This window comes from Macaca mulatta, chromosome 16 (assembly GCF_049350105.2).
Source record: "Macaca mulatta isolate MMU2019108-1 chromosome 16, T2T-MMU8v2.0, whole genome shotgun sequence".
In the NCBI taxonomy this organism is placed as follows: Eukaryota; Metazoa; Chordata; class Mammalia; order Primates; family Cercopithecidae; genus Macaca; species Macaca mulatta.
In genome coordinates, this window is record NC_133421.1 from 91,095,476 (window position 1) to 91,117,734 (window position 22,259).

Consider the following 22,259-nt stretch of genomic DNA (forward strand, 5'->3'; position numbering starts at 1 on the left):
TCATCTGTAAAGCTGCAGGAACTTGGGAGACCTGGGCACTCCAGCATCAAGACTGACCGTGGGTTTATTATCCCCTCTCTTTTCTTCCTCCTGTCCCCTCCCTGGTCCTCTCCCCAGTGGAAGGCGCGTCTGCAGATCCCCACACCATGTTCCTCTAAAATTAAAAACATTTGTTAGCTCTGGACAGCAGGAAGAGTAAAAAAGGAAACCAGGGAGGTTTCCTCCAAGCAGATCGCCAGCCTGAGCTCCCGGCGGCCCAAGTCTTCCAGGAGAACTCGGGAGCTTATTTTGGTATTGCGGGAGCTGCCCAGCGGCCAGGCGCCCGTGCTGGGCAGCTGCCAGCCCCTCTCCACCGAGTCCAGCAGACCCGTCTGCAGTTATTTGCTGTAACAACTGTTTTGAAACAGTATTGAAAAAAAAAACAAAAAGCCCACTACAATTTGTTTTAAGTGAACACTGGGGGAGGAGGAGGCAGAAATGGGGAGGAAGGAGAAGGGCAGGGAGCCTCTGCACTGCTCTGGAAGGCGCACTCAATGCCTCGGGGCCTTTGCCCGCCCGAGCAGCCTCTCTGGGGGACACGAAGGGGCCAGCACTTGGGGGATGTGAAGCCAGTGCTCATCCTAGGAATCTGGTGAGGCTGAGCTAGAAGGGTCTAAACTAGCTTCAGGAGATAGGGGCCACGCACCTGTGAGCTACTCTCTGCCCTCCCATGTTCCTGGCAGTGGGCATTTCTCGGATGGTGAACGATGACTGGGGATGGGGGCAGGCAAGCTGAGGGTCCATCCTTCAGGCTCCAGGACCCTAGAACAATCTGCCCAAGGGGGAGGGGAGGCTGGTTTAGGGGCTCTGTGGGGCCTTTCCAGCCACTCTCCTTGCAACACATTCTGGAGGGGACCAGGACTCCCAGGGGCTTGAGGCCTCCCTTTCCCCGACAGGTCGGTTTGAGGTGGAGCCCCTGCCCTGACGCGGCGAGCTCAGAGCAAGTCCTGGGAAACCACGGTGTTCTCTTTGTTGGAGCCAAGGTTTTTCTCATCTACATATTTTCCTATATTAAAAAATTCAAATGAGGCTTTAAAAATTAACTTGAAAAAGGTTCCTGATCCGGAAACAAGCTCATCGGAGGCAGTGATGGGAACTCGGATCCTTAGGAGAGTAGGAAACGCGCCGTCTGTGAGGGGCGCCCTGCGTGGACCCGGGGCCTCGGGGCGCGTCTACCCACCCGAGCCAGGAGAGACTGGGCCCCACGGTGTCAGCCCTGGGCCCGGGCCCGCGCGCCGCTTCCAGCTCGCGCCTCCTCCATCCCCGGAGGGTTGCGCGGGTCCCCGGCGACCCGTCCCTGTGCAAGGTCCGGGAACCTTCCCCTCCCCTCCTTTCCCAAGAGCCATTTCTCCGGAGCCGGGCCGGCCGTCCTCGGTGTACGCGGGAAGCGGGCAGCCTCCGCCTGCACCCGCGGGGCTGGGACCCAGAGGCGCCCGATTCCCCAACACACTCACTGGGGCCGCTACTCCAGCCTCCCGATGCCACGGCCAAAGCCCGGGGGTCGGCGCCAAGCACACCCCCAGCCGGCGACCGCGCCCAGGGACCTAATTCAATCGTCCCCGCCTTAATGAATAGCCGCGCGCTAATCTCATCTCCGCGCGCAACGGGGATTTACGCTTCCCGACTCTGCCCCTCGGGCCCCGCGGCCCGCCAGACGTCGCTTCCGAAGGCGCCGGCCTGGGGCCTGGCCAGGGGCTCGGTCGCAAGGGGTCCCGGCCGCCGGAGCCGGGAGACGCCGGAGCCGGGACCCGGGCCTGCGCGACCGCCACTCCCGAGCCAGCCGGGGCGGGCCCCGCGCCTTGTCCTGAGCCCCCGGCCCGGCCCGCGGAGCCCTGGCGCTTACCTGCGAGCCCCGGGCTCTCCGGAGCTCCCTTCCCGGCCGCGCCGCCCAAAGCCGGCGCCGGCGCAGGCCCCGACTCAGGCAGGCGGGAAATCCCGAAGTCCCCACCCGCGGCCCGCAGCCCCCCACCCCAGGTCGGCGTGGCCTGCGGGGGGGAAGGCCGGCCGGGGCCGGCCGCCCGCTTCCCCTTTCTCTCCAGATTCCTTTGATCCGCGGGTTCTCCGCCGCACCTCGGCTCCCGGGCTGCCCGGGTCGGCCCGCGGGGATCCTGGAAACGGTCCCCAGCTTATCTCCTTTCATCAAGCGGCCTTGGGCCGCCTTGAAACCGCGGAGCCAGTAATTGCTTTTTTCAGGAGGCCCAGTGCGGACTGGACAACAGCCAATCAGCGCCTTGTTTACACTCGGTGATGGACAGTCCGCTGGCGGAGTGCCAACCAATCCCAGCGGTCCCGCGGGAACGGGAGTGGGGGCGGGGAAACAGAGAGACAGCAGGCTTTGAGTTTAACTCTTTCGTGTCCCTGCTGGAATGAGACGGTGGAGAATTTCGAATGCGTGTGAATCTGTCATTTGGCTTCTAGTTTAAATATCCTTTTTTCCCCCAGAGGGGGAGGCAGAGATTCACAGGGAGAAAGAGGAGCAAAAATAAATGTATCCATCGCCACTAAGACATCACCTCGACTCCCTGAGAATAAATAGCATTTGGGTGGGAAACCAAATTCTAACAGAAATATTTGTTTGCAGAATATTTTAGAAGTGGTTTGCATCTGATTACGATAAAAATTGTTCAGTAGCTTGCTTTAGTTGGAGTGAGGATTTAGCAGATATGCAGACAGGGAGCAGCATTGAGAAATACTATACATGGTTTACCACACCATATCCCCTTCCCCCCTTATCGAGCTGAAAATATTTTTTAAATCTAGGTGTAGATGAAGAAAGGGCAATCCTTGTCTTCTCAATAAATCCCTGATTTTCATTTTAGTAGTTGCTCTGTTGCAAAGTGTGGCAGAGGGAGATAAAATTGAGAGCCACTAATGTAGACGGCTGGAGACTCAGAACTCACTTCCCAGGGTCTGATCCCCAGGTCAGGGGGAGGAGAGGGCCGGGCGGGCTATTCAAAGCTTGTACTGCCCAAGCAGCGGACGTACGTGGATCTGTGAGCTCGGGTCCGGGCAGGCAGCAGCCTCAGAGCGGTAGATGGGCCAGGCAACCTGGGGAGGCCTCTGGGCTTGGAGGTCTGGCCTACCTGCCACCTGCCAGACAGATCGCAGGGAGAAAAAGTAGCTACTTTTAAGGGGTGGTGGTATTTCTTCCTTTGGCCTTCTGTGCGGCAGAAGCCAAACGTTAGACCTGCTGGATTAAACATATATGTGTGTGTGTGTGTCTGTGTCTGTGTATACGCCTCCCCCTCCGCCGGGACACGCGCACTCGCTGGTTCCAGCTCCCTCTCCTGCCCTGCGCCACCACATTCCCATTCAGCAGCAATGATCTGCGCAGAGGAGCTGCGCAGTCGCCGGGCTTGAATTAGGCGCCATCGGGCTTGGTAGTAGCCCCGCTGCTTCCTGATTGGCAGCTCCCTGGCCCGGCGCCAGCCTATTGGGAGGCCTGTTTACGCCGAATGAGTGGCACGAGCTCCCGGCCGCGGAGGGCTGCGCGGCCAATCAGCGCGCTGGCTGCTCCGGGCTGAGTGGCACGAGCTTATTAGTATGCAGGGCCCGTGGCTCGCGGCGCCAGGCTGCAGGTTTGAGAGCCGCTCTGGATGGGCTCGCTAGAGTCGTTGTTGTGGAAGCGGTGCATTTACAGTGCAACAGTCAGCACATTGAAAATACCAATAGGAATACAAAACAAAGTCACATTTACTGATTTAATTGTATTGCATTCAGTTGTATCCAGGAAACAGCCTCCAGTAAGTAACTGAAATTGCTTTCATTTTTTTTTGTTTTTGTATTTTTATTATTATTTTTTATTCTGGCTTTGGGGTTTTACATTTTTTTTTTTTTTAGCAAAAGAAATTCAGGGTTGTGATGTTAAGAAATATATACCTTCCCTTTTAACAAAATCCGTTAAAATGTCGAAGCTTTTTTTTCTTAAAAAATATGGACTATATAAGCGATTTTTTTCTCTGAAAAATCTTATCGATCGGTTTAAAATTCCCCCCGTAATGCGTCCTTGCTTTGCTCTGAACGCTTGTTGTCTCGATCGACACCCAGCATTAAAAATAAATACTCGAGACAGGACAGGGACCGCCAGGCTGCGTCTGGCGCGAGCCGCGCGGGTGGCACCGGGCGGACAGTCGGCGAAGTCCGGGCGCCGCCAGCGTGCTCCCAGCTTTGGGTGACCCACGAACGAACCCCTACTATTCGCTCCCCTACCCTGCTCCCCTCCCCGGAGCAGTCCTGAGTTGGCCCCGCCCGGTCGGTCCGCGGCTAGGGGAACCGGCCGGCTCGTGGTACCCACGGCCGCTGCCCTGAAGGGCCTTCCGGGCCGAAGCTAGGGGCCGGGGAGGGAAACGGTCATGGCGAGTTTTTCGGTCTTCGTTCCCATTTCAGAATTTTTTTTTCGGAGAAGGGGTGGAGGAGGGGGGCCGAGCGAGGCTGGCGCAGCGGGGCGTTATCACCGTGCGTTCGGGACAGCGCGCGGGGCTCGGGTCACGGCCCGTGTGGCGGGGCCCGCGGGCTGGTTTTCCTCAGGCGCGCGGGTCAGGCGCGACCCTAGTTCTCATGACTCTCCTCGGGAGCGGGTGCGGCTGTTTCGCAGGGAGCGGGTTCTGCGGCGGCGGCCGAGCCACTAGCGCCCCCGGGCGCGCCAGGTCCCAGCCCGGCCTGCAGGCCCCACCGCGCCCGCGCTCCCGGAGACGGCGCCGGAGGGAGGCAGACGGGTCGGAGTCCGGGTCTCCGACAGGCGGGCGAGGAGAGAGCGGGTTTTTAGATGCAAAAGCAGAAAACAAAGCAAACCTGTAGAAGCCCCAGATCCTGGAGCGCGCCAGCCACGCCTGCGGCCGCGGGAAGAGGGACCCGCGGCTCCGGGGTCACGCCCTGCCTTCCCGGGAAGGAGCCCTGTGCTCCGAGGTTCAGCTCTTCCCGAAATGCCCTCGTCAGCGATTCTCCGCCCGCCCGGGGTCCTCTGCCCGCCATCACTTTTCGCTCCGTTTCCTCCCTTAGCTCAGCCTGACCTGGCGCTGCGGCGCCGTCCTCGCGGTCCTCCTGCGCGGCCTCTCCTGGAGCTGGGCTGGGGGTGGGCCCCGGGCCTCGGCACTCGGCGGGTGGCGGCGTCGCGGCTGCGGGACTGTGGGGCTCCCAGCCCGGGCCTTGTGGCCGCCCTTCCTCGCCCCGCTTCCTGGCCTCCTCGGGCTCCCCAGGCCCCCGAAGCCCGGCGCTGGCAGACGCGGAGGCGCGGCGCGGCCTCTCCCCGGGAGGAGAGAACACAAAGAAAAGCCCCCTCCAATCCGGTCAGAGCCGTGGCGGCGCAGGCGGGCGACAGTAATCCGCCTCCTGTTTGCTTAAAAAGTCGAGCCGGCTGGTGAGAAAGGAACAATCGGGCCTGCGATCCGCCCGCAGGGGGTGCGAGATTAAAATTGCTGCTTCGTAGCCGAGCCCGCGTCCCGAGAATCGCCAGCAGCTCACGCTTTCTCAACTTTGAAATTTCTCATTGGAAAAAAAAAAAAAAAAACAAAAAAACAAAAGCACAGCACACACGACTCTCCGGAGGCCTCCAGGAAGCCTGGCACCCCCGCGTGCGCCGCCCCCAGCCCTTCTCCGGCCCTCGGCGCCTTTGAAGCTGCAGGTTTCTGACCTCCCTCTCTTTCCTTCTTTCCCTTTGTCCCGCCCGGCGCCCTCCGGAGCTCGGGAGGCACCGGCCGGTGCTGGGGGCCCCCACGTCCCTGGTCCTGCCTGGGCAGCCCCTCCCCTGACCCCAGCGCTCGCAGACCCCTCGCCAGAGTACTCTCCGGGCCCTGGCGGCCGGGCACTCGCTTTGCAGGCCGGGCTCGGAGCTTGGGAGCCGAGCTGTTTGTTAGACCGGGGGAGAGAGCTGGCGATCCCCAGAGGGAAGGGAGCCCCAAACGCCTTTGTATGTAGTTGCCAGACAAAGAGAACTCTTTGTGTAGACCCATTTATTTACAATGCAAAAGCTCTCCGAATAAATATTAAAAAAGCTTATCAGCAGAGCAAATATGTATTCACTTAATACATTATGTTTTCGGTTATAGATTAAATCAGACACAAAATAGTCTGCAAATAACACGTTTTAGAACCGGGAGCATAAAATATCGCAATTTAAAAAGGTATTCAGGAGATGGAAAACATCTTAATCGCTTTGTTGTCATGGTGGGATGGCTACAAAAACACAAGGTTTTCTGCAAAGTTCCTAATTAAGAATATCAAGCCTATCCATCTCCCTTTTGTTGGAGGCGATAAACATTAAAAACAATACGTATTTAGGAGATGAGGAGGAATATGTGAAGTGCGGCCGGGGAGCGCCTTTGGAGGAACGCCTGGGAGCAAGGTGGTGCACGTAGCTTCTATCACTGGCTCCGATCCTCCGCACCCAGAGTCTGAAATTGTCCCCAATTTCGCCTGAGTGGATGTTCTGCGTTGGGTGGGGGTGAAAGAAAATGGAGGTGAGGGTCATTTTAGGTGGCCCCGCCGGAGGTCCGGGCGGGGTCTGCTGGCAGTAGGTTGTGCTGGGCCGGGCCCACCTTCCCCGGCTGGAGGGCCGAACTGGGCGCCGCAGACCCCGCGTACCCAGGCCGCCCCGCCATGCCGAGACCGGCCTCTGCTCGCGGTCCCCGGCAGGCGCTGAAGGAAGAAATCCTAGGGCCGATTTGGGCCGTTGAGAGAGCAGCATTCTGACTCTGAAAGCATCCCCCCCACCCCCAAGCCCCCAATCCGCAGAGGAAGATCCTGGGCGAATTTGATTGGGGGGCGGGGTGATTGTTACAGCCTCAACAGGAAGCTCCCGGCTCCGGGACAGCAGGCCGGGCACTGCGGCGTGGCGGCCCAGGTGATGCCGGTGGCGGTTGCGGGGCGCCCGGGGCTCTGAGGAGCCGGCCTGGGGTCCTGGAGCGATTCTGGGGACAGGAGCTGGTCCCGCTGGGGCTGGGGAGGGAGGACGACAGCGGATTCAGAAGAATGGGCCGAAAGATGCATGGGGGGATGGGAGTGGGGGAAAAGGAAGGTTATTAAAAAAAAAAAAAAAACAAAAAACTCTTGAGTTACAATCAATAAAATTACTCGCTTAATTAGCATGGTTATTCCGTTAAGCGGAATGCAGTAAAAGCTGGATCTCGGCATGAGGTGGGGAGAGAGAGTGAGCGAGCGTGGACCCCAGGCCTTTTCCTCCGAGACACCTTTGGGCAGCGGGGGAGGGGAGAGGGTGTGCGTGTGAGTGTGTGTGTGTGTGCGCGAGTGTGCGTGATGGCTTCGCAGATTTGGGTTTTTATCACCCAGCAGAGCCAGCAGCCTCTTCGCCGCGGTGCCCTCGCTGCAGGGACCCGCGGGAACGAGAACGGGAGGCGGCTAGCAGCGCGGCTGGGCTCCCCCAGCTGCCCCGGGCCAAGCGTGGCCGGGACGGTGCGTGCGCGCGCGGGGTCCCAGGTGCTGGGCTGCGCGCGCGTGCCGCGGGGAGACACCGAGCGCCCCGGCCCCGCCACCCGGCCTGGCCGCCGCTCGCTCGAGCCGGCGGGGGTGGGGGGTGGGGGGGGAGTGGGCGAGCGGGCGGGGCGGGGACCCCAGGGCGAGCCGAGCCCCCCAGTCACCCGTGTCTCCTCTGCTTTTGCCTCCACAGACCATGAACCCGCACAGCGGCCGCCGGCTCGGTGCGCGGCCACCCGCCGAGAAGCCCAGTCCTCCCGTGTGCTGACCGGCCCCGCCGCCACCACCGCCTGTGATCCCGGACGCCGCCGCCTCTGCGCCGAGCCGCCCCCGGGCCCCGGCCGCGCTGCTCCGAGGAAGCGGCGGCGGACCGGGGCCGGGGCCCGGCATGGATGGCCGCGACTTTGCGCCGCCGCCGCATCTGCTGTCGGAGCGCGGGAGCCTGGGCCACCGCAGTGCCGCCGCCGCCGCGCGCCTCGCCCCGGCCGGGCCCGCCGCGCAGCCCCCCGCGCACTTCCAGCCGGGAAAGTACTTCCCGTCGCCGCTGCCCATGGCTTCGCACACAGGTCAGTGCCCGGCCGGGGCGGGCGCGGGACGGGAGCGTTCGAGAGCGGAACAGGGTGCCCACCGCTCCGCTCCCGGGAGCAGAGAAGCTTTGGTTTCATTTCCCGGCCCCGGCCGCGGTGGCCGCCTGGGTGCTGAGCGGGGCCGCGCGTCCCGCCAGCCCCCAACACTGCATCGCCGCGATTTAGAGCGGCCCTTCTCTGGCCACCCTCCCCCGGGGGTCTCGGAGGGGCAGCCCCGGAGCCGGCTGAAATTAAAGCCTTTCCGCGCCTCGCCACCCTCCCCCGCCCCCTCCTGCAAATCTAAATTCCACGGAAACCTTTTCTGCATTCTGCATTCACCTCCTTAAGACGTTCCGGGGCTGGGACAACGAGGCGCTTTCTGCGGGAACAAAACGGCTGTTGTGGCGGGGGGAGGGGACCAGGGTACGCCGCGGCCTCGCGGATTAGGGTGGTGTGTGCGCCGGGCGAGCGTTAATAGGGACTGCCGGTGTAAGACGAGCAAATCCTGTTTCTATATAAAGCCTTGAAGTGTCAGGGCGAGAATGGGTTTGCAGGGATGCATTTGCTTTAACGAGTGCCTCTGGTATCCCGCTAAAGCCGGACAAAGCGTGGCCGGAGTGCGGCCCAGCCTCACAGCCTGCAGCCCGGGGAGGAGGGCAGCGCGGGCTCGGGCTGGGGGTGGCGCGGGGCGGCGCTCAGGATTTCGGTGCAGGCGAGAGTGCGGTGGATTTGCTCCAAGAGGAGAGCGTGGTGGATTTGCTCCAAGAGGAGAGCGCGGGGCGCCGGTGCTGGGCCTCGCAGGGAGGCCCGGTGGCCGTCCCCTCGGACTCCCTGCCCCAGAGGGTCAGTCCTTGGCAGAGCGGGCCCAGGCCTCCAGGGCAGCTCTCTTCCTGGTGTCTTTGATATGAGTGTCGAGGGAGGTCAGGGAAGAGGCAGCTACCACACCTGAAGCCTGGGAGGTCACCGGGCAGCTAGCGTGGAGTTCAGGGGAAGCGCGCAGGGCTGCGCTAGGGACCCGCCGGGTCACCCTCGTACATGGGTGGCTTTTGTTTACAGTTTGTTCTAAACATCAGAAATGTTTACCGCTTTAAAAAAATTGGCAGTAACAGTTATTATTGGTAGCTTGATGAACTGTGAATACTAATAAAATTATATCTGCTTTAATGGGATTACAATTAGTGTGTGGATTAAAACGGATGGCAGAGACGGGGCTAGAAGGGAAAACGTCGGAAGAAGGGAGGGCACTCAAAGAAAAACGTACGTTTCTAGAAAAAAAACAAACTCGAAATTGCTTAATTGCTAACGGGCTTCCAGCATTTGCAGCGCCAGGAGATTGGAACGGGGAGCCGCCCATTGGAGGGGTCTCCCCAGTGCTTCCCCGGTTGGCCCACACCCGCTTCCCTCCCTGCCTGGGCCTTTGGTGAAGCTGCCCTTTTCTCTCTGTTGCCCTTCCTTCTTTTTCTCCCTTTTTTTTTTCTCCTCTAGATTTATAACTGGAAAGAGAAGGAGAAAAAGCACTTGCCTGAGCGATGGGTGATTTTAAAATACCTCTTCCGCTGTCCCTGTGGTTATCAAGCTTGTCTTCCTGCCCCTGCATGGGAGCTGCTGCCCACCCGGCTCAGGTGCACGGGGCGCTGAGGCTGGGCCCGCCCTGGCAGAAGGGACAGCTCACCAGCCTCCCCACCAGCCCCTCTTCTGGCTGCAGGAGGGTGGCCCCTACTGGGGGTAGGGGGAGCGTGTGCACCCCACCTCCACTGTGCTGTGCCCTCCAGCCTGGCAAGTAACAGCACGACAGAGACAGGAGCCCCTGACACCGAGGCTTGCATGTTGGTAGGCTGGGGCTGGAGCTGTCCCCTCCGGGAGGCCAGGCCAGATTCCCCATCAGGCCAGGTCAGTGCTGCCTCCCTGACCCCATGCCCCAGCTCACATCCTGGCCAGGTCCAGGCTAGCCGCATTCTCCCCCTTCTGCCCTTACTTCCAGGTCTAGGCAGCACCCGGGTAGGTGGGCGCCGGGTCGGGTGGCCTAGCCCTTTGTCTTGCTCATTCTAAGTTTGGCCACGTGGTTCTTGGTGTGTAGGCCCCGGAGGGCTGTGAGAAATGGCTCTGGGCTCTGGCCTGGCCTGTGTCCTCTGTGCTTCGTCTTGATCCCAGGCCCTCCCAGCCTCCCTAAGCGCAGGGTGCTCTAGAGGGCGCTGGAGGCCCCTCGGGGCTACCTCGTTCAGGGTCTGAAGGGCCATGTGTCCCCTGTCCCTGGAGGCCCTGTTTCCTCCCCACTGCAGACCGAAGGGACCGCTTGTGCTCGGAGATGTTCAACCCATTTGTGATGGGCAACTTGGCCACACAGACATCCAGCTAGAAGCATCTGTAGCTCAAAGAAAGCTTTTTGAAATTGCTAAGAGCCAAAATATTGTATTGGTTTTTAAAATTTAGCTGCATGTATTTTTTTGAAAAAAGAATTATACCCCAGATTATTATTTGTTTTGGTCTGTGTCTATATATGATCTAGTTTAGAGAGAAAAAAGTATAATTAAGTTAAACAATTTTTTTGCATCTCGTGTGCAGACTTCCAAATGGCCGGTTTGGCCGCCTTGCTTCCCATTTTCCTGGATGGCCTCAGTCCGCAGGCCACAGCTGCAGCCGGTCCGCCCCTCCCTCTGCTGACTGCCCCTCGGAAAGGAAAATTGACCTGGATTCTTCCTGCCTGTCTGGGAGTAGGATCCAGCCATTGGGGATGGAGGCCCTGGCCTCTGCGAGGCTGCCTCTTTTTGCTGGGCTGCTCTTCCTGTGCCTGTCTGGCCTGGCACTGCCACCCCAGCTGGACTGAGGCTGTCCCCGCTGGCTGCCTGGGCTGCCCTTCCCCAACCCCACCCAGCACTTTCAAAATGTCAGCCTGAGGGGCCCTGATGGCTGGGATATGGGGCTGTCCGGCTTCTTCCATTGTTTTTCTAAAAATGAAAGTGCTGGGAGCTGTAGACTCGGGCTGTAGGGTTTTATGGTAAAGTGCTGTTCCAGTAACCTTGTCACCAAAAGGTGCAATTAAAATGTTTGGAATCATTATTTTTAGTTCAGTGTTAGATTTTGTCTCTAATACAGATGGTCTGGAGGCAAAGCTGTGAAATCTAGGGGGGAAAAAAGAGAAATCAACAAGAACCAACCCAAGATTTTTCATCAGTGCTACTGCCTGGAGCCACTGGGGCTGGCGCCTCTGCTGGGAGTGTGTGTGTGATCTGGAGGCAGCCCCGGCCTGGGGAGAGGCCCACATAGACAGCCCACCGTCCTCCTGGCTTCTGACCGGGCCAGCTCCTGTCTGTCCTGTAGGCCTCCCCTCTCCAGGGGCCAGGGCTCCGCCTCCACCAAGGCGCTATTTCTCATCTTGGTTTCAGTAATCTGCTCAGATTCCCCTCCCACCCTTTCTCTTGTCTTCTTTGGGGTGTAAATTGCTGGGGCCTGGGAAACCAGGTGCTTTGAGCCTGGGGTGGTTGTGGGAGAAAGGCGAGGCTCCTTCTGGTGGGAGAACTGCAAACTACTTCTTTCCTGCTACAAAAGTGCTTCCTACTGCCAATCTCAAAAAGAAAAAAAAAAAAAAGAAAAAAAAAAACACCAAAAAACAAAACCAAAAAATACCCCCAACTCGGTAGAGGAAAAAAAAAGATAATTTCCTAGTGTGGAAAGACCCCATCACAGGCTCCCCTGCCTCATCATGTGATATTTTTTCGTAAAGAAAAAAAATACATTTTCTTAAATACCTCATTAACTCCATGACACGATGGAGTGTTTCTGCAACGGTTACCAACATTAAGTAGGTGTGAAAAGAGTTACTTTCCGAAGACATCACCCGTCCTGCTCCATAAGTGACAGAGGTAGACATCAAAGTTGCCCCGAGCCCAAAGGAGCTACGGGAATCCGGGAATGTGAGGCCCGTGGACCCGCAGCGGTGGCCCGCCACGCCCGCCCCGCCAAAGCCCTGTTTGGAATGTGGGTTTCCCCCAGTGGGGCTCGTGCTGCCACCACGTCTGATTATCCCTGTACGGAGCTGCCGCGCTTTCTGTAGGAATATCCAGGTCACGTGAGTAATAAGGGAAATTAGTGAGCCAGGCAGAGAACGGCGTTGTGCAAATAGCGCATCTCCCCTGGAAAACGCGCGTCCCCCCAAACGCTCCCCGGTTATTCTTAGAAATCTTCCCTCATCTCCCTGTGAGACAGGGTTCAACAGCCCCCACAGACAGGACAAAATGCATAGGAGGCTGTTAGAATAACATGGATGAGGCTAAAAATACCCCTCAGAAACACACATAAAAAAGCCAAATCCAACAACAGAACGAGCTAAAAATATTCCAGGCTTTGGCAAAGAGCACAGAGTTAAATAAATTATACACAGAGCCATTCATGGGAGCAAGTTGACTTTCTCTCTTACGGGAACTTGGTTCAAGCTAATAAAAATAATAATTTACTAGCCACTGAGCTTTGCATGAGTTTAAATTTAATTGGTGAGGCTTCTGGCGTTTGTCACTTCTTGGCGATTAGTGGGCTTGCCCTGGCCTGGGCCGGAGTGGGGAGGGGGTGCTGAGGCTGGGGCTCCTGGCAGCAGGGACATTGTCTCCTGAGGAGCAGGGCCTGGGTGCAAGGGCCGATTACCCAGGAGGTTAGAGGAGGATGGAGACTATTGGGGGTTCCATCCAGGAAGGTAGAAAAAGAACTGGCAAGGCACGGCTATTTTAATTTGATAAATGATTGTACACCTTTAAGAGTGTTTTAACAATCAAGATACACTCCAGCAAGTTGATAGGATGTTCGCTGTCAACTTACATATGTCATCAGAGCTGGCTGTGAGCATAAATAATGTGTGAGCGCTTGGGACAGCTGCAGTCTCTCCTGGAGGCCGAGGCATGGCAGGTAGCACCTCTGTCCCCTGGCGGGCACCTTTGTTCTCCTTCTCTCTGTGTGTCTGGGGGCAGGGGCCAGAGGAGAACAATCATGGAGAATCACTGAATGCTGCTTTCATCCTGGGTGGTTTGGTTGGGGTCCCTCCTCTCTGGGGACTTTCTAGGTCTCCCTACCAAAATAAGAGTCCTCAAAATTACTTGATCAGAAAAGCCATATGTGGATATGATCTGAGACTAGAATGGTAGCATTGTCTGGTGTGTTTTTTTGTTTGTTTGTTTTTGTTTTTCTTTTCGTTTTTGTTTTTTGAGACAGTCTGGCTCTGTCTCCCAGACTGGAGTGCAGTGGTGCGATCCCAGCTCACTGGCTCACTGCAACCTCCGCCTCCCTGGTTCAAGCCATTCTCGTGCCTCAGTCTCCCTAGTAGCTGGGATTATAGGCATGTACCACCACGCCCTAATTTTTTGTATTTTTAGTACAGACAGGATTTCACCAGGTTGCCCATGCTGGTCTTGAACTCCTGAGCTCAAGCAATCCGCCCACCTCAGCCTCCCAAAGTGCTGGGATTACAGGCATGAGCCACCGTGCCAGGTCTTTGGTGTCTTTTGAGGCAGCAGATGTTTATATATACAGCCACTTGCCAGGAGTTTTGAACATCCACCCTGGGGTTGGAGTAATGGTAACTCCCTTTACTCCCTCCTCTTCCTTGGCTGTTTCTTTTTTTTTTTTTTTTTTTTTTTTTTTTTTTTTTTTGAGATGGAGTCTCGCTCTGTCGCCCAGGCTGGAGTGCAGTGGCCGGATCTCAGCTCACTGCAAGCTCCGCCTCCCGGGTTTGCGCCATTCTCCTGCCTCAGCCTCCCGAGTAGCTGGGACTACAGGCGCCCGCCACCTCGCCCGGCTAGTTTTTTGTATTTTTTTAGTAGAGACGGGGTTTCACCGTGTTAGCCAGGATGGTCTCGATCTCCTGACCTCGTGATCCGCCCGTCTCGGCCTCCCAAAGTGCTGGGATTACAGGCTTGAGCCACAGCGCCCGGCCTTCCTTGGCTGTTTCTTAACTCAATGTTCCCCCCTCTTCCTTGGCTGTTTCTTAACTCAATACCCCGCCCCCGCCCAGAAATCCTGGCCGGCCCTTCTAACTCCCAAAGGACTACATTTCCCAGAATACCCTGATCTTACTTGGGGTCGGAGCCGAGACTGCCCATGTCCCTGGGCTGGGAATTCCTAAGCACAGATAGAGTTCAGCCAGTCCCACTGGGAATAAGTACTTTCCTGCTGGAAGAAAGCCTTGCTCCATTGTGCCCCCCTACCCTTCCTTCTGGAAGAGGCTTCTGGGCCCCCCCACCCCCGGCCTGGCTTCCTCCCTACCATAAATATCTGAATATAGGCCCGTAACAAATGGGACCTGTCCTCTGTCCTCTGCCCTCTGGATCCTGTGAAGCAGCTACTGTGATTGTCATGGCCAAAGCCCCACCAGAGAGTCTTCCCCGACCCCCTGAGCTCAGTACATGGCACATGCCCTCTTTTGGAACGGCCTTCTCAGAGGGACCTGGTCGCCCAGCAGCTGCTGTGGAAGTGATACCAGGACTCCTCCTGGGTGGCAGCGGGGCCAGCCTCTGCCTAGGGAGTCCCTCGAGAAAATACCTCCCAGCCTTTGAGGTGCCCTGTTGCCCTCCTGACACCCGCAAACAACAGAAGCTGTCTGTCTGCTTGATGGGTTCATCCTGAATGGCAGGTTTCCAAAAAGCCCTCCCTCAGACGTACTGCCTCGTTCCCCCGAGGAGGAAGGCAGGCTCGTCCTGGCCTGCCCAGGGGAGGGTCCGAAACCCTCAGCTCCTGGGCAGCCTCCTCGAGGGGAGGTAGCCTCCTCGAGGGGAGGTGGCCTCCCCAGGTGGCCTCTGCCTCGAAGATGTGCTGTGAATGGACTTGGACTCAGGGCACGCCCCTGTCTGTTGGGTAGCTCTGCATTCACCCCCCGACCCCCGCTCCCCACCCACCTGGGAACAGCTTCCCTGGGGTTCCCCGGTCCCCATTAACCTCTGGGACCTCATTTCCCCTCACCGAAGACAGAGTATAACAAGCAAAAAACAAAATCAGAGCCAGCGTGCAGTGTCTGGAAAATCACTTGCAGCCCAGGCCCTTCTGCAAAGGATGGGGCCTGGAAGGGCCTTGGGCGTGGGGCCGCACTCCGCTCTGGCTCTGCTGCTCTGCCCGCTGACGTTTTTATGGGATAATATACCGTTTCGCTCACGCAGGCCTATTTGTCAGTGGGCTGCCCCTGTTTGTTGTAATCTATAATATTACTGCCTCCTGTGGCCCCGGAGCAGCTGCCGCAGGAGAATCCAGGGACGGTGGGCGCTAGGCGTGGGCTGAGGGGATGTGGTGGCAGGCGCTGGGGGCAGGCGGCGCCCAGGTCCTGTTACTAGGTCAGCGTGGGGTTTGCAGCGAGCCCCAGGTCTGGTGGGGAGGCGTCCAGCGCCCAAGCTGGGAGGCAGCCGGGCTGGCTTGCTGCAGCTATCCACACGATTAGGTTCCAGATCGGATCAGCCAGGAAGTGGGTTTTTTTCATTCTGACCTGCTGTGGGGAGGAAGGGAGGGACAAACAGGTGGGTTGGGTTCCTGCCTCCCCTCCTCTCCCCTAGGATCCCCCAACAAAAAGTCCAGTGTCTTGACATGCGGGGACTCTGAGGCTGTCTGGAAGTGCTGTCCCTTCTCGGGTCTGTGGGAGACCCACTGTCTCCCAGCTCAGTGCAGGGACATGGTTCTCCAGTGGAAACTTACAGAAATGGGGGATGGGTGTGCTTCCAGTAGGGTCCTCTGAGCAGCAGGCGGGGCTCCCCGAGGCAGAGGGTGACATTGGGGGGCAGTGCCCCATATTGGTGGGGCCGTACCCCACCAAAAAAGAGAAGCCTTAGCCATATTAAGTAAGAAAGAGACCAGCCTGCTGGCGTCTTCAAGGGAAGTCCCGTCTCGGTGCGACTCCTTCTCCCTCTGGTTCTTGGGGCACAGTTGAAGCTTTGTTTTCTTCCCCTGGGACTTCTGCAAGCAGAGGCCCCTCCTGTTCTTACACATGGCACAGGTGAGAGTGAGCAGATCCAGGGAAGAAGAGATGGGGGATGCCCAGACCGGAGACCCAAGGGACCTGAGCCCAGGATGGGGGTGCCACGGTGGGTGGGGGAAGGGGCTGCGCTGCAGGGCAGGTGCCCCTCTCAGGCATGAACACACATTGCCGCCTGGCAGGGGTTTCCTGGCCCTGCAGACGGTGGAGTTGTGGCCCCTTCTTGGGTGAGGCCCACTCTGTAGACCCCAGGAAGGATATCCCAGCGGGGTCCAGTCACAGGTTCACTGACCAAGCTCACAGCTGCTCACACTCACAGATGTGGCAACATACACCTGCTTCTGTGTGCTCACACCGCGAGCCAGGCGTTCACCTGCGTACTCACACACACTCCCACTCCCACTGTTCACAACTGGCCCGCGAGGAGTCCCACTCCAGTGGCTCCTGGGAAAGCCAGGCTGCCTAGTGACTGGCACGGGCATCTGTCTGTCCCCTACGTCCTCCGCACCAGCTCCCTCCTCCGTCTCCTGGCTCATGGTTCCTGGCCACCTGCAGGAGGGAGCAGAGCCCCAGATCCGCATGACCCTCTGCGGCTCAGCCTCCCTTCAGCGCCTTCCCTGGCCCCCTTCCTCCTGCTGCCACAGTGTGGCTGTGGACCCTGTCCTCAGGCTCCAGCTGAATTTGGCCTTGCCCTTTCCTGAGCTCCTGCTCAGCAGGAGGACATTCCTGTCAAGATCAATTCTAGTGCATGGCGAATGCCTCGGGGTCAGGTCTGGTCCTGGGCTTGCCCTGAGACTGTCTGGCTGTCCTGGAAGCCACTGCCTGCATTGGGCGCTGCTTCCTGTCCTTTGTGGCCGCCTCCACCCCTGGCCTCTGTGCCTGGGGTCCTAGAGGTTCCTAGATGCTCGGCTACCCCAGGCCCCACCTTCCTCCCACCCCCTAGGCTTCCACCCTGCACTCCCACCTCTCAGCTGCCCCCAGTACCGTCTCTGCCCTCCTGGGGCCTACCCCTGCCCGGCCTTTCACTTGGTCAGCTTCTACAATCCCCAGTGCCTGCCGCTGCCACCCTGGAGGTCTGATCCTGGCGTCACATCCTCTCAGAGCCCCCATGTGACCCTAAGTGGAGAGGGGCCCCTGACTGCTGCATGCCCACCTCTCCTTTCCTCCATGCCCCACACCAGCTGAGCTGTTCTTGGCAGCAGCATCTCCTGGGCCTGCAGCCCTTCTTGTCCCCCAGCCCTGTGACCTCCCAGCCCTGACCAACCACCTGGATCTGTCCCACAAAGTCTGGCAGCAGCCCCTGCCCAGCCCCCCGGCTGGCTTGCTTGGGGCCAGTGCCTTTCCCCTGATATCAGCCACCTTTCCTGGGGCACTGCAGGCTCCCGAGTCTGGGGGAGCATGTCTTTCTGTCCCTTCCTGTCCCCAGAGCTGGGCTGAGCCACGCTGGCCTCCGTCGCCTGCCAGGGTACATAAGTGCCCATCCACACTCGGGTGATGTACACAGGCACACACGTGTGGGTGTGAAGAGCTCTGCTTTTCCCCTAGGATTTCACCCCCATGCTGGAAAAGATGAACGATTAACTCTGGGAAAACTAAGGAGGTGGCAGTGGCGAGAGGCCCAGCCAGGGTCTCTGGTCTCTTTATTAAAAATCAAGGTGTTCCCCCAACACTGAACCGTGGCATGGGGACACAGGCTGTGTGGCCACCTGCCTGGGGGACATGGCAGCGTCCCCTGGCCTTCCTGTAGCGTCTTCAGCTGTCACGGTGGCTCCTGAGGCTGCGTGCCCTACGCCTGAAAGGGTGTCAGAGCCCAGGGAATTGGCAGATGGAGCTGTCCTCTGGTGATTAGCACCACATGAGGTGGTGGGAGACAGAAGTGGGGGTGGGGCTCCTGTCCCCCGAAGACTAGTTGGAGCTGCGCTGGCTGAGTGGCCTGGGGAAGGGGGGAAGTGTGTGTGAGTGGAGGGAGGCGGCCCACAGCTGTGAAGGAGAGTCATGGAGGGCCAGGAGCAGGCTCAGGGTGGGGGCCAGTTCCTGTTCATCTCGTGGCCCTGGCTGGGGCTGTGAGGCGACTCCCCGATTGTCCACGCGGGGTTGTGGGGGTACAGCTAGGATTGGGAGCAAAAGCCAATGGCTTCGTCTGGGTCATGGGGGGGAGGGCTGCTCCTCCCCCACCCATGGGCCTGCCCCCTCCCACTGACCAGAGGGAAATCAGGGCCTGGGGAGAAGGCCGGGTACGAATCAGCTCCCTCACCTTCTGCAACGTTTCTATGCACAGGCTGGTCCTGCAAGCACCTCCTCAGCAGGCTGGGCTGTGCCAGCGACGGGGAAGCCATGGCCCCAGGACTCATGTCACCAGGCCACAGTGCTGCTTCAGGCCCTTCACATTGTGGGTTTTGCCTTCCAGACTTCGGTCCCTGGAGAGCTCCTGGCCTCAGCGCCTGCCCGAGCTGAGGGGAGCATGCGTGATGGGGCCCTGCCAAGCTGCCCCAGCCTAGGGTGGGGGTCAGGGGCCCCTCCTCTTCCCTCCCTGAGTCTAGGCCTTCCACCTCTAAAATGGGCAGTGGCCCTGCCCTGCTGGAGGGTTGAGTGGGATTGGGGGATGCAGTCCTGGCCCTGGTGCCCTCCCGGGGGCACTGCGGCCATCCCTGTCACCTGCAGGGTCCTGGGAGCCTGCACGAGCTGCCGGAGGCACACAGCCAGCCTGTGCACGGCCCTTCCCTGGCGGAGACTGAGAGGACTGGGGAGGAGGTGGCTGTGTCCGGGGCCCCTTGGTGGGACCTCTGCTCTTGGCAGGCAGTGAGACTCCTGAGGGCCCCACCTCATGCCTCAGAGGCCCAGGCCCTCTCCTGTGTGTCCGTCGAGGGGTTCTGTGACCTTGAGGCCTTAGTCTGGCCACAGAACTAGGAAACCTGGGCCCTTGGCTCCTGTGCCCTGGCATGGGGGTCCAGCTGCCCCACTTACCCACCTGTACAGGGGCCGGCATGGGCTTGGCATGAAGGTGGATGCCCACCTTCCAGCGTGTCTTGGGGCATTGGATGTGACTGGGATGGGCAGATGTGGCCCTGCTCTGAGGCACCACGGGTTGAGGCACCATGGGTCCTGGCACCCCGGGCAGTGCAGGCGCTCTGGACCCCCAGATGGGGCCTGGGTGCTGGGGGACCTTCGTGACCTTCCGGGTCTGCCGGGCTCTGGGACTTCAGAGGGCTTCCCAGTGGCAGAGGGGGACTGACCCAGGGGAGACACTAGCACATGACGTGCGACGGGACCGCAGAGCCAGAAGAGCAAAGATGTCCCGGTATAACCCCCAGTCTCGGGCGGGGGTGGGGCTGTCTGCCTGGGGTTGGGGGACAGTGGAGCAGGCTATGCTTCCCCGAGTCCAGGGGTGCGGAAGGCCGTTCGTCAAACACTCCACTTGCCGGGGGTGGGTCTCAGAGCTCTCTAGGTCCCTCCCAGGGAAGGAGGGCTTCGGAGCTGTGCCTGGGTCTTTGCTCTCCCTGTGTCTGTGTGAAGACCTGGGGCCCCCGTGCGCCTCCCCTCAGGCCTGAGCGGTGGTCCCTCTCTCGGGGGTCACGCTCCCTTGTTCTCAGTCGTGCAGCCGTCCTCCGCCTGAGCCCATTCATCGTGTGCCTGCAGGTGCCCGTGTCCTGTCTCTGCCCTGAACTGAGGCCGAGGGTCCGCACCATGTGCCTGGTGGGGCCCCAGGAGGACTCGCCACCCCCAGTTGAGCAGCTCCCCAGTCAACACCTGGCCTGCTCCCCTTCTTGGTAGCCCCCAAACCCGGACCCCAGACAGGCAGCAGGAGGTGGACCTGCAGTCAGCCCAGGCCCGAGAGAGAGGCTGGGGAGACGGGAGGCACCGTTGCCCTGTGGGTGGGAGCACGGCTGGCTCCATCCGCCACTGCATTCAGATTGATCAGGGAGGGTGGGGTTGGGGGGGAGCAGGGTCCTTGAGGTTGTCGGCCAGCCCCACTCCCACTTGCCTGCCTTCCTTCCTTCCTTGAGAGGCCTCTCCACCCAGCACCCACAAAGACGGGTGAGCTGCTGGCCACCCGGAGAGGGTGTGGGGTGGCCCGGGATGTAGGTTTGGGGCATCCTAGACCTGAGGCCCTCTGGGCAGCTCCCCTTACACTCTGCCCAGCCCACCCTGCCAGGGAAGCCTCAGTATAGTCCTTGAGCTCTGGGGACCCCAGCCCAGCCTCCCTGGGTCTCTGGGCCTTTGTCTCTGCCCACACTTGCACACCTCAGCAAGGTCCTTCCCAACAAGCCCCTTGCTGCCCTGGTCCCTGCCCCTCCGCACCCTGGTCACTCTTCCCTCCAGCTCCGCACTCAGCGTCGTATCCCTGCGTCTGAGAGTAGCTTTGCTGCAGGAAGCATTTACATTCAGTGAGACACACAGGTGCAGAGACCCACGTGTGGCCACGGTGAGGGTAGGACCAGGGCCCCGTGGCCTCCTGGTTTCTGGCTTCAGCTGGTGACCCCCAGGAGGCCCGATGGCAGGTCCCCCGTCCCTGGCCGGTGAACTGGCCCTGGAGTGACAGGAAAGAGCCCAGCTCTGTGGTCGCCCAGGATATGCCGGGTCTCCGTGGTGGGATGGCTACCCCATCGAGCCGGCCCTGCTGTGGGCCCTGGTCACCCCAGGCCAGCAGGTCGCCTTGTGGCCAGTTTTCCTGGAAGCCAGTCCCCTCTCTGAGCGTTTTCGCATCCCTTTGGTATCTAAAAATAAACTTTTAATTTATTTTAATGTAATACCAAAATTAAATTGTAATGCATTTTTCGACTAACCCTTAAAAAGCTCTTAGTGTGTGTAAATACAGATAAAATCAAAGAAAATTCGAAAACTGTATGTGAGGCCATGCCATCCTTCCTAACACATTGAGAGTTTGATGGTAAATACTTAGCAGAAATCCAAAGTGCCTAAGTCTGGAGGGCCTCAGGTGGGAGGCGGCTGGGTGGACACCCTTGAAAATGCTGAAAGCCAGAAAAGCCAGGGAGAGACACGTGGCCCGCGAAGGCCTGGGGGCAGCTTCCCACACCTTGGTCAGACACCCTTGGGGCCGGTCGGCCAGGGCAGGGAGCAGCCACCAGGCTTCAGTGGCTGACTCATGCACGAGGCAGATCTGTCTGGAGTCACCGACTCTCCCTCCTGGCGCTTCCCATACCTTCCCAGGGGCTCTCCCTGTCCGCGCCCCCCGCCCCACCCTGTGGCTCTGTCTCTTCTCTGCATGAGTAGCCGGGGCTCTCTCCCATTATCTCAAAACTCGGTAGCTTAAAACAGTGAACATTGATTATTTCCTAGCTTCTGTGAGTCGGGAATCTGACTCAGGGCCAGGTGTTGGCTGGGGCCTCGGACATATCCAGACCCAGCTGTGGGGAGTCGCCTCCCAAGGCCACCCTCCGGGTGTCGTGGGTGTCGGATTCTTGCCGGCTGCTGGCAGGAGGGCGAGAGTGAGAGAGCAGGACGGAAGCTCGGTGTGGTGCGGCCTCACCTTGGGGGGCAGTGGGTGGTGTCACTTCTACCATATCCTATTTCTAGAAATGAGTCCAGGTCCTGTCCACACCAAGGGCTGGTTACATAAATGTGAACACCAGGGTCCGGGGTTCTCAGGACCTTCCCTGAGGCCACCCACAGCAGTCATAGCCTCCCCCACCCCAGAGTGGGCCATTGGGACCCCACCCGTGGCTGTGGCTGCCTCCCCTGTGCTGACCATGCCCTCCTCGGGCTCTGGCTGCTGTCTGGGGCAGACCTGCCCTCAGGGGTTTGTGCCTCTCCTCTGCCCCATGCCCTCGGCCTCCTTCCATGTGACTTGGCCAAGTGCAAGCCCCGGACTCACTGGAAGCCTGCTCCCTCTCAGTCTCTGTACCCGCTGTGCCAGCCTGGTCCTGGACATCTGAGGCGAGGCTGGCCCTGTTGTTCATCCCTCACCACTCTTCCTCCCCCTTCTCTCTTCCCCCAACACCACACCACCACCTCCACTCTGGGCTGTCCCCTCCGCAGCAGCAGGCCCCTGGATACCCGTGGACCGTCCCCACCCCAGCCAGGGCAGTGCTGTCCACGCAGGCGCAGTGTCGTCTCAGCACCTGTGGGAGGTCTGTTCCCAGATGTTCTGCCAACTGGTGGAGCGAGCTGAACCCAAAACAGCCACAAGGCCACAGGGTCTGTAGCAAGGCCCCAGGGCCCATGCAGGAGGCAGGCCGCTCAGACCACCTGTGGTTTCCCTGGACTCCAGGCTGGACTCAGGGCGAGGGTCGGTGACCCTGGCCTGTCATGGGCACTCAGCAACTGTTCGT

At 59.4% G+C, this 22,259-nt stretch overlaps 1 protein-coding gene and 1 long non-coding RNA gene across 4 annotated transcripts in view; one reads left to right on the plus strand and one right to left on the minus strand.

Annotated features, from left to right (window-relative positions):
- Positions 1–3,605: 3,605 nt before the first annotated feature.
- The window catches only part of BAHCC1 (BAH domain and coiled-coil containing 1), a 71,434-nt gene continuing 52,780 nt past the window's right edge, over positions 3,606–22,259 (plus strand). For all 3 annotated transcript variants that reach the window (XM_077973175.1, XM_077973176.1, XM_015120579.3), the window contains exons 1-2: positions 3,606–3,782; positions 7,661–8,033. In XM_077973175.1, coding sequence (XP_077829301.1) covers positions 7,856–8,033 — 178 coding nt within the window. In that variant the 5' untranslated portion in view covers positions 3,606–3,782; positions 7,661–7,855. The remainder of the gene's footprint in view (positions 3,783–7,660; positions 8,034–22,259) is intronic.
- Positions 5,971–8,513, minus strand: LOC114673206 (uncharacterized). Its single transcript, XR_003723911.2, has 2 exons — positions 8,373–8,513; positions 5,971–6,463 (listed from the first exon to the last, which is right to left on the minus strand). It is a non-coding gene; the product is annotated as an uncharacterized LOC114673206 (long non-coding RNA).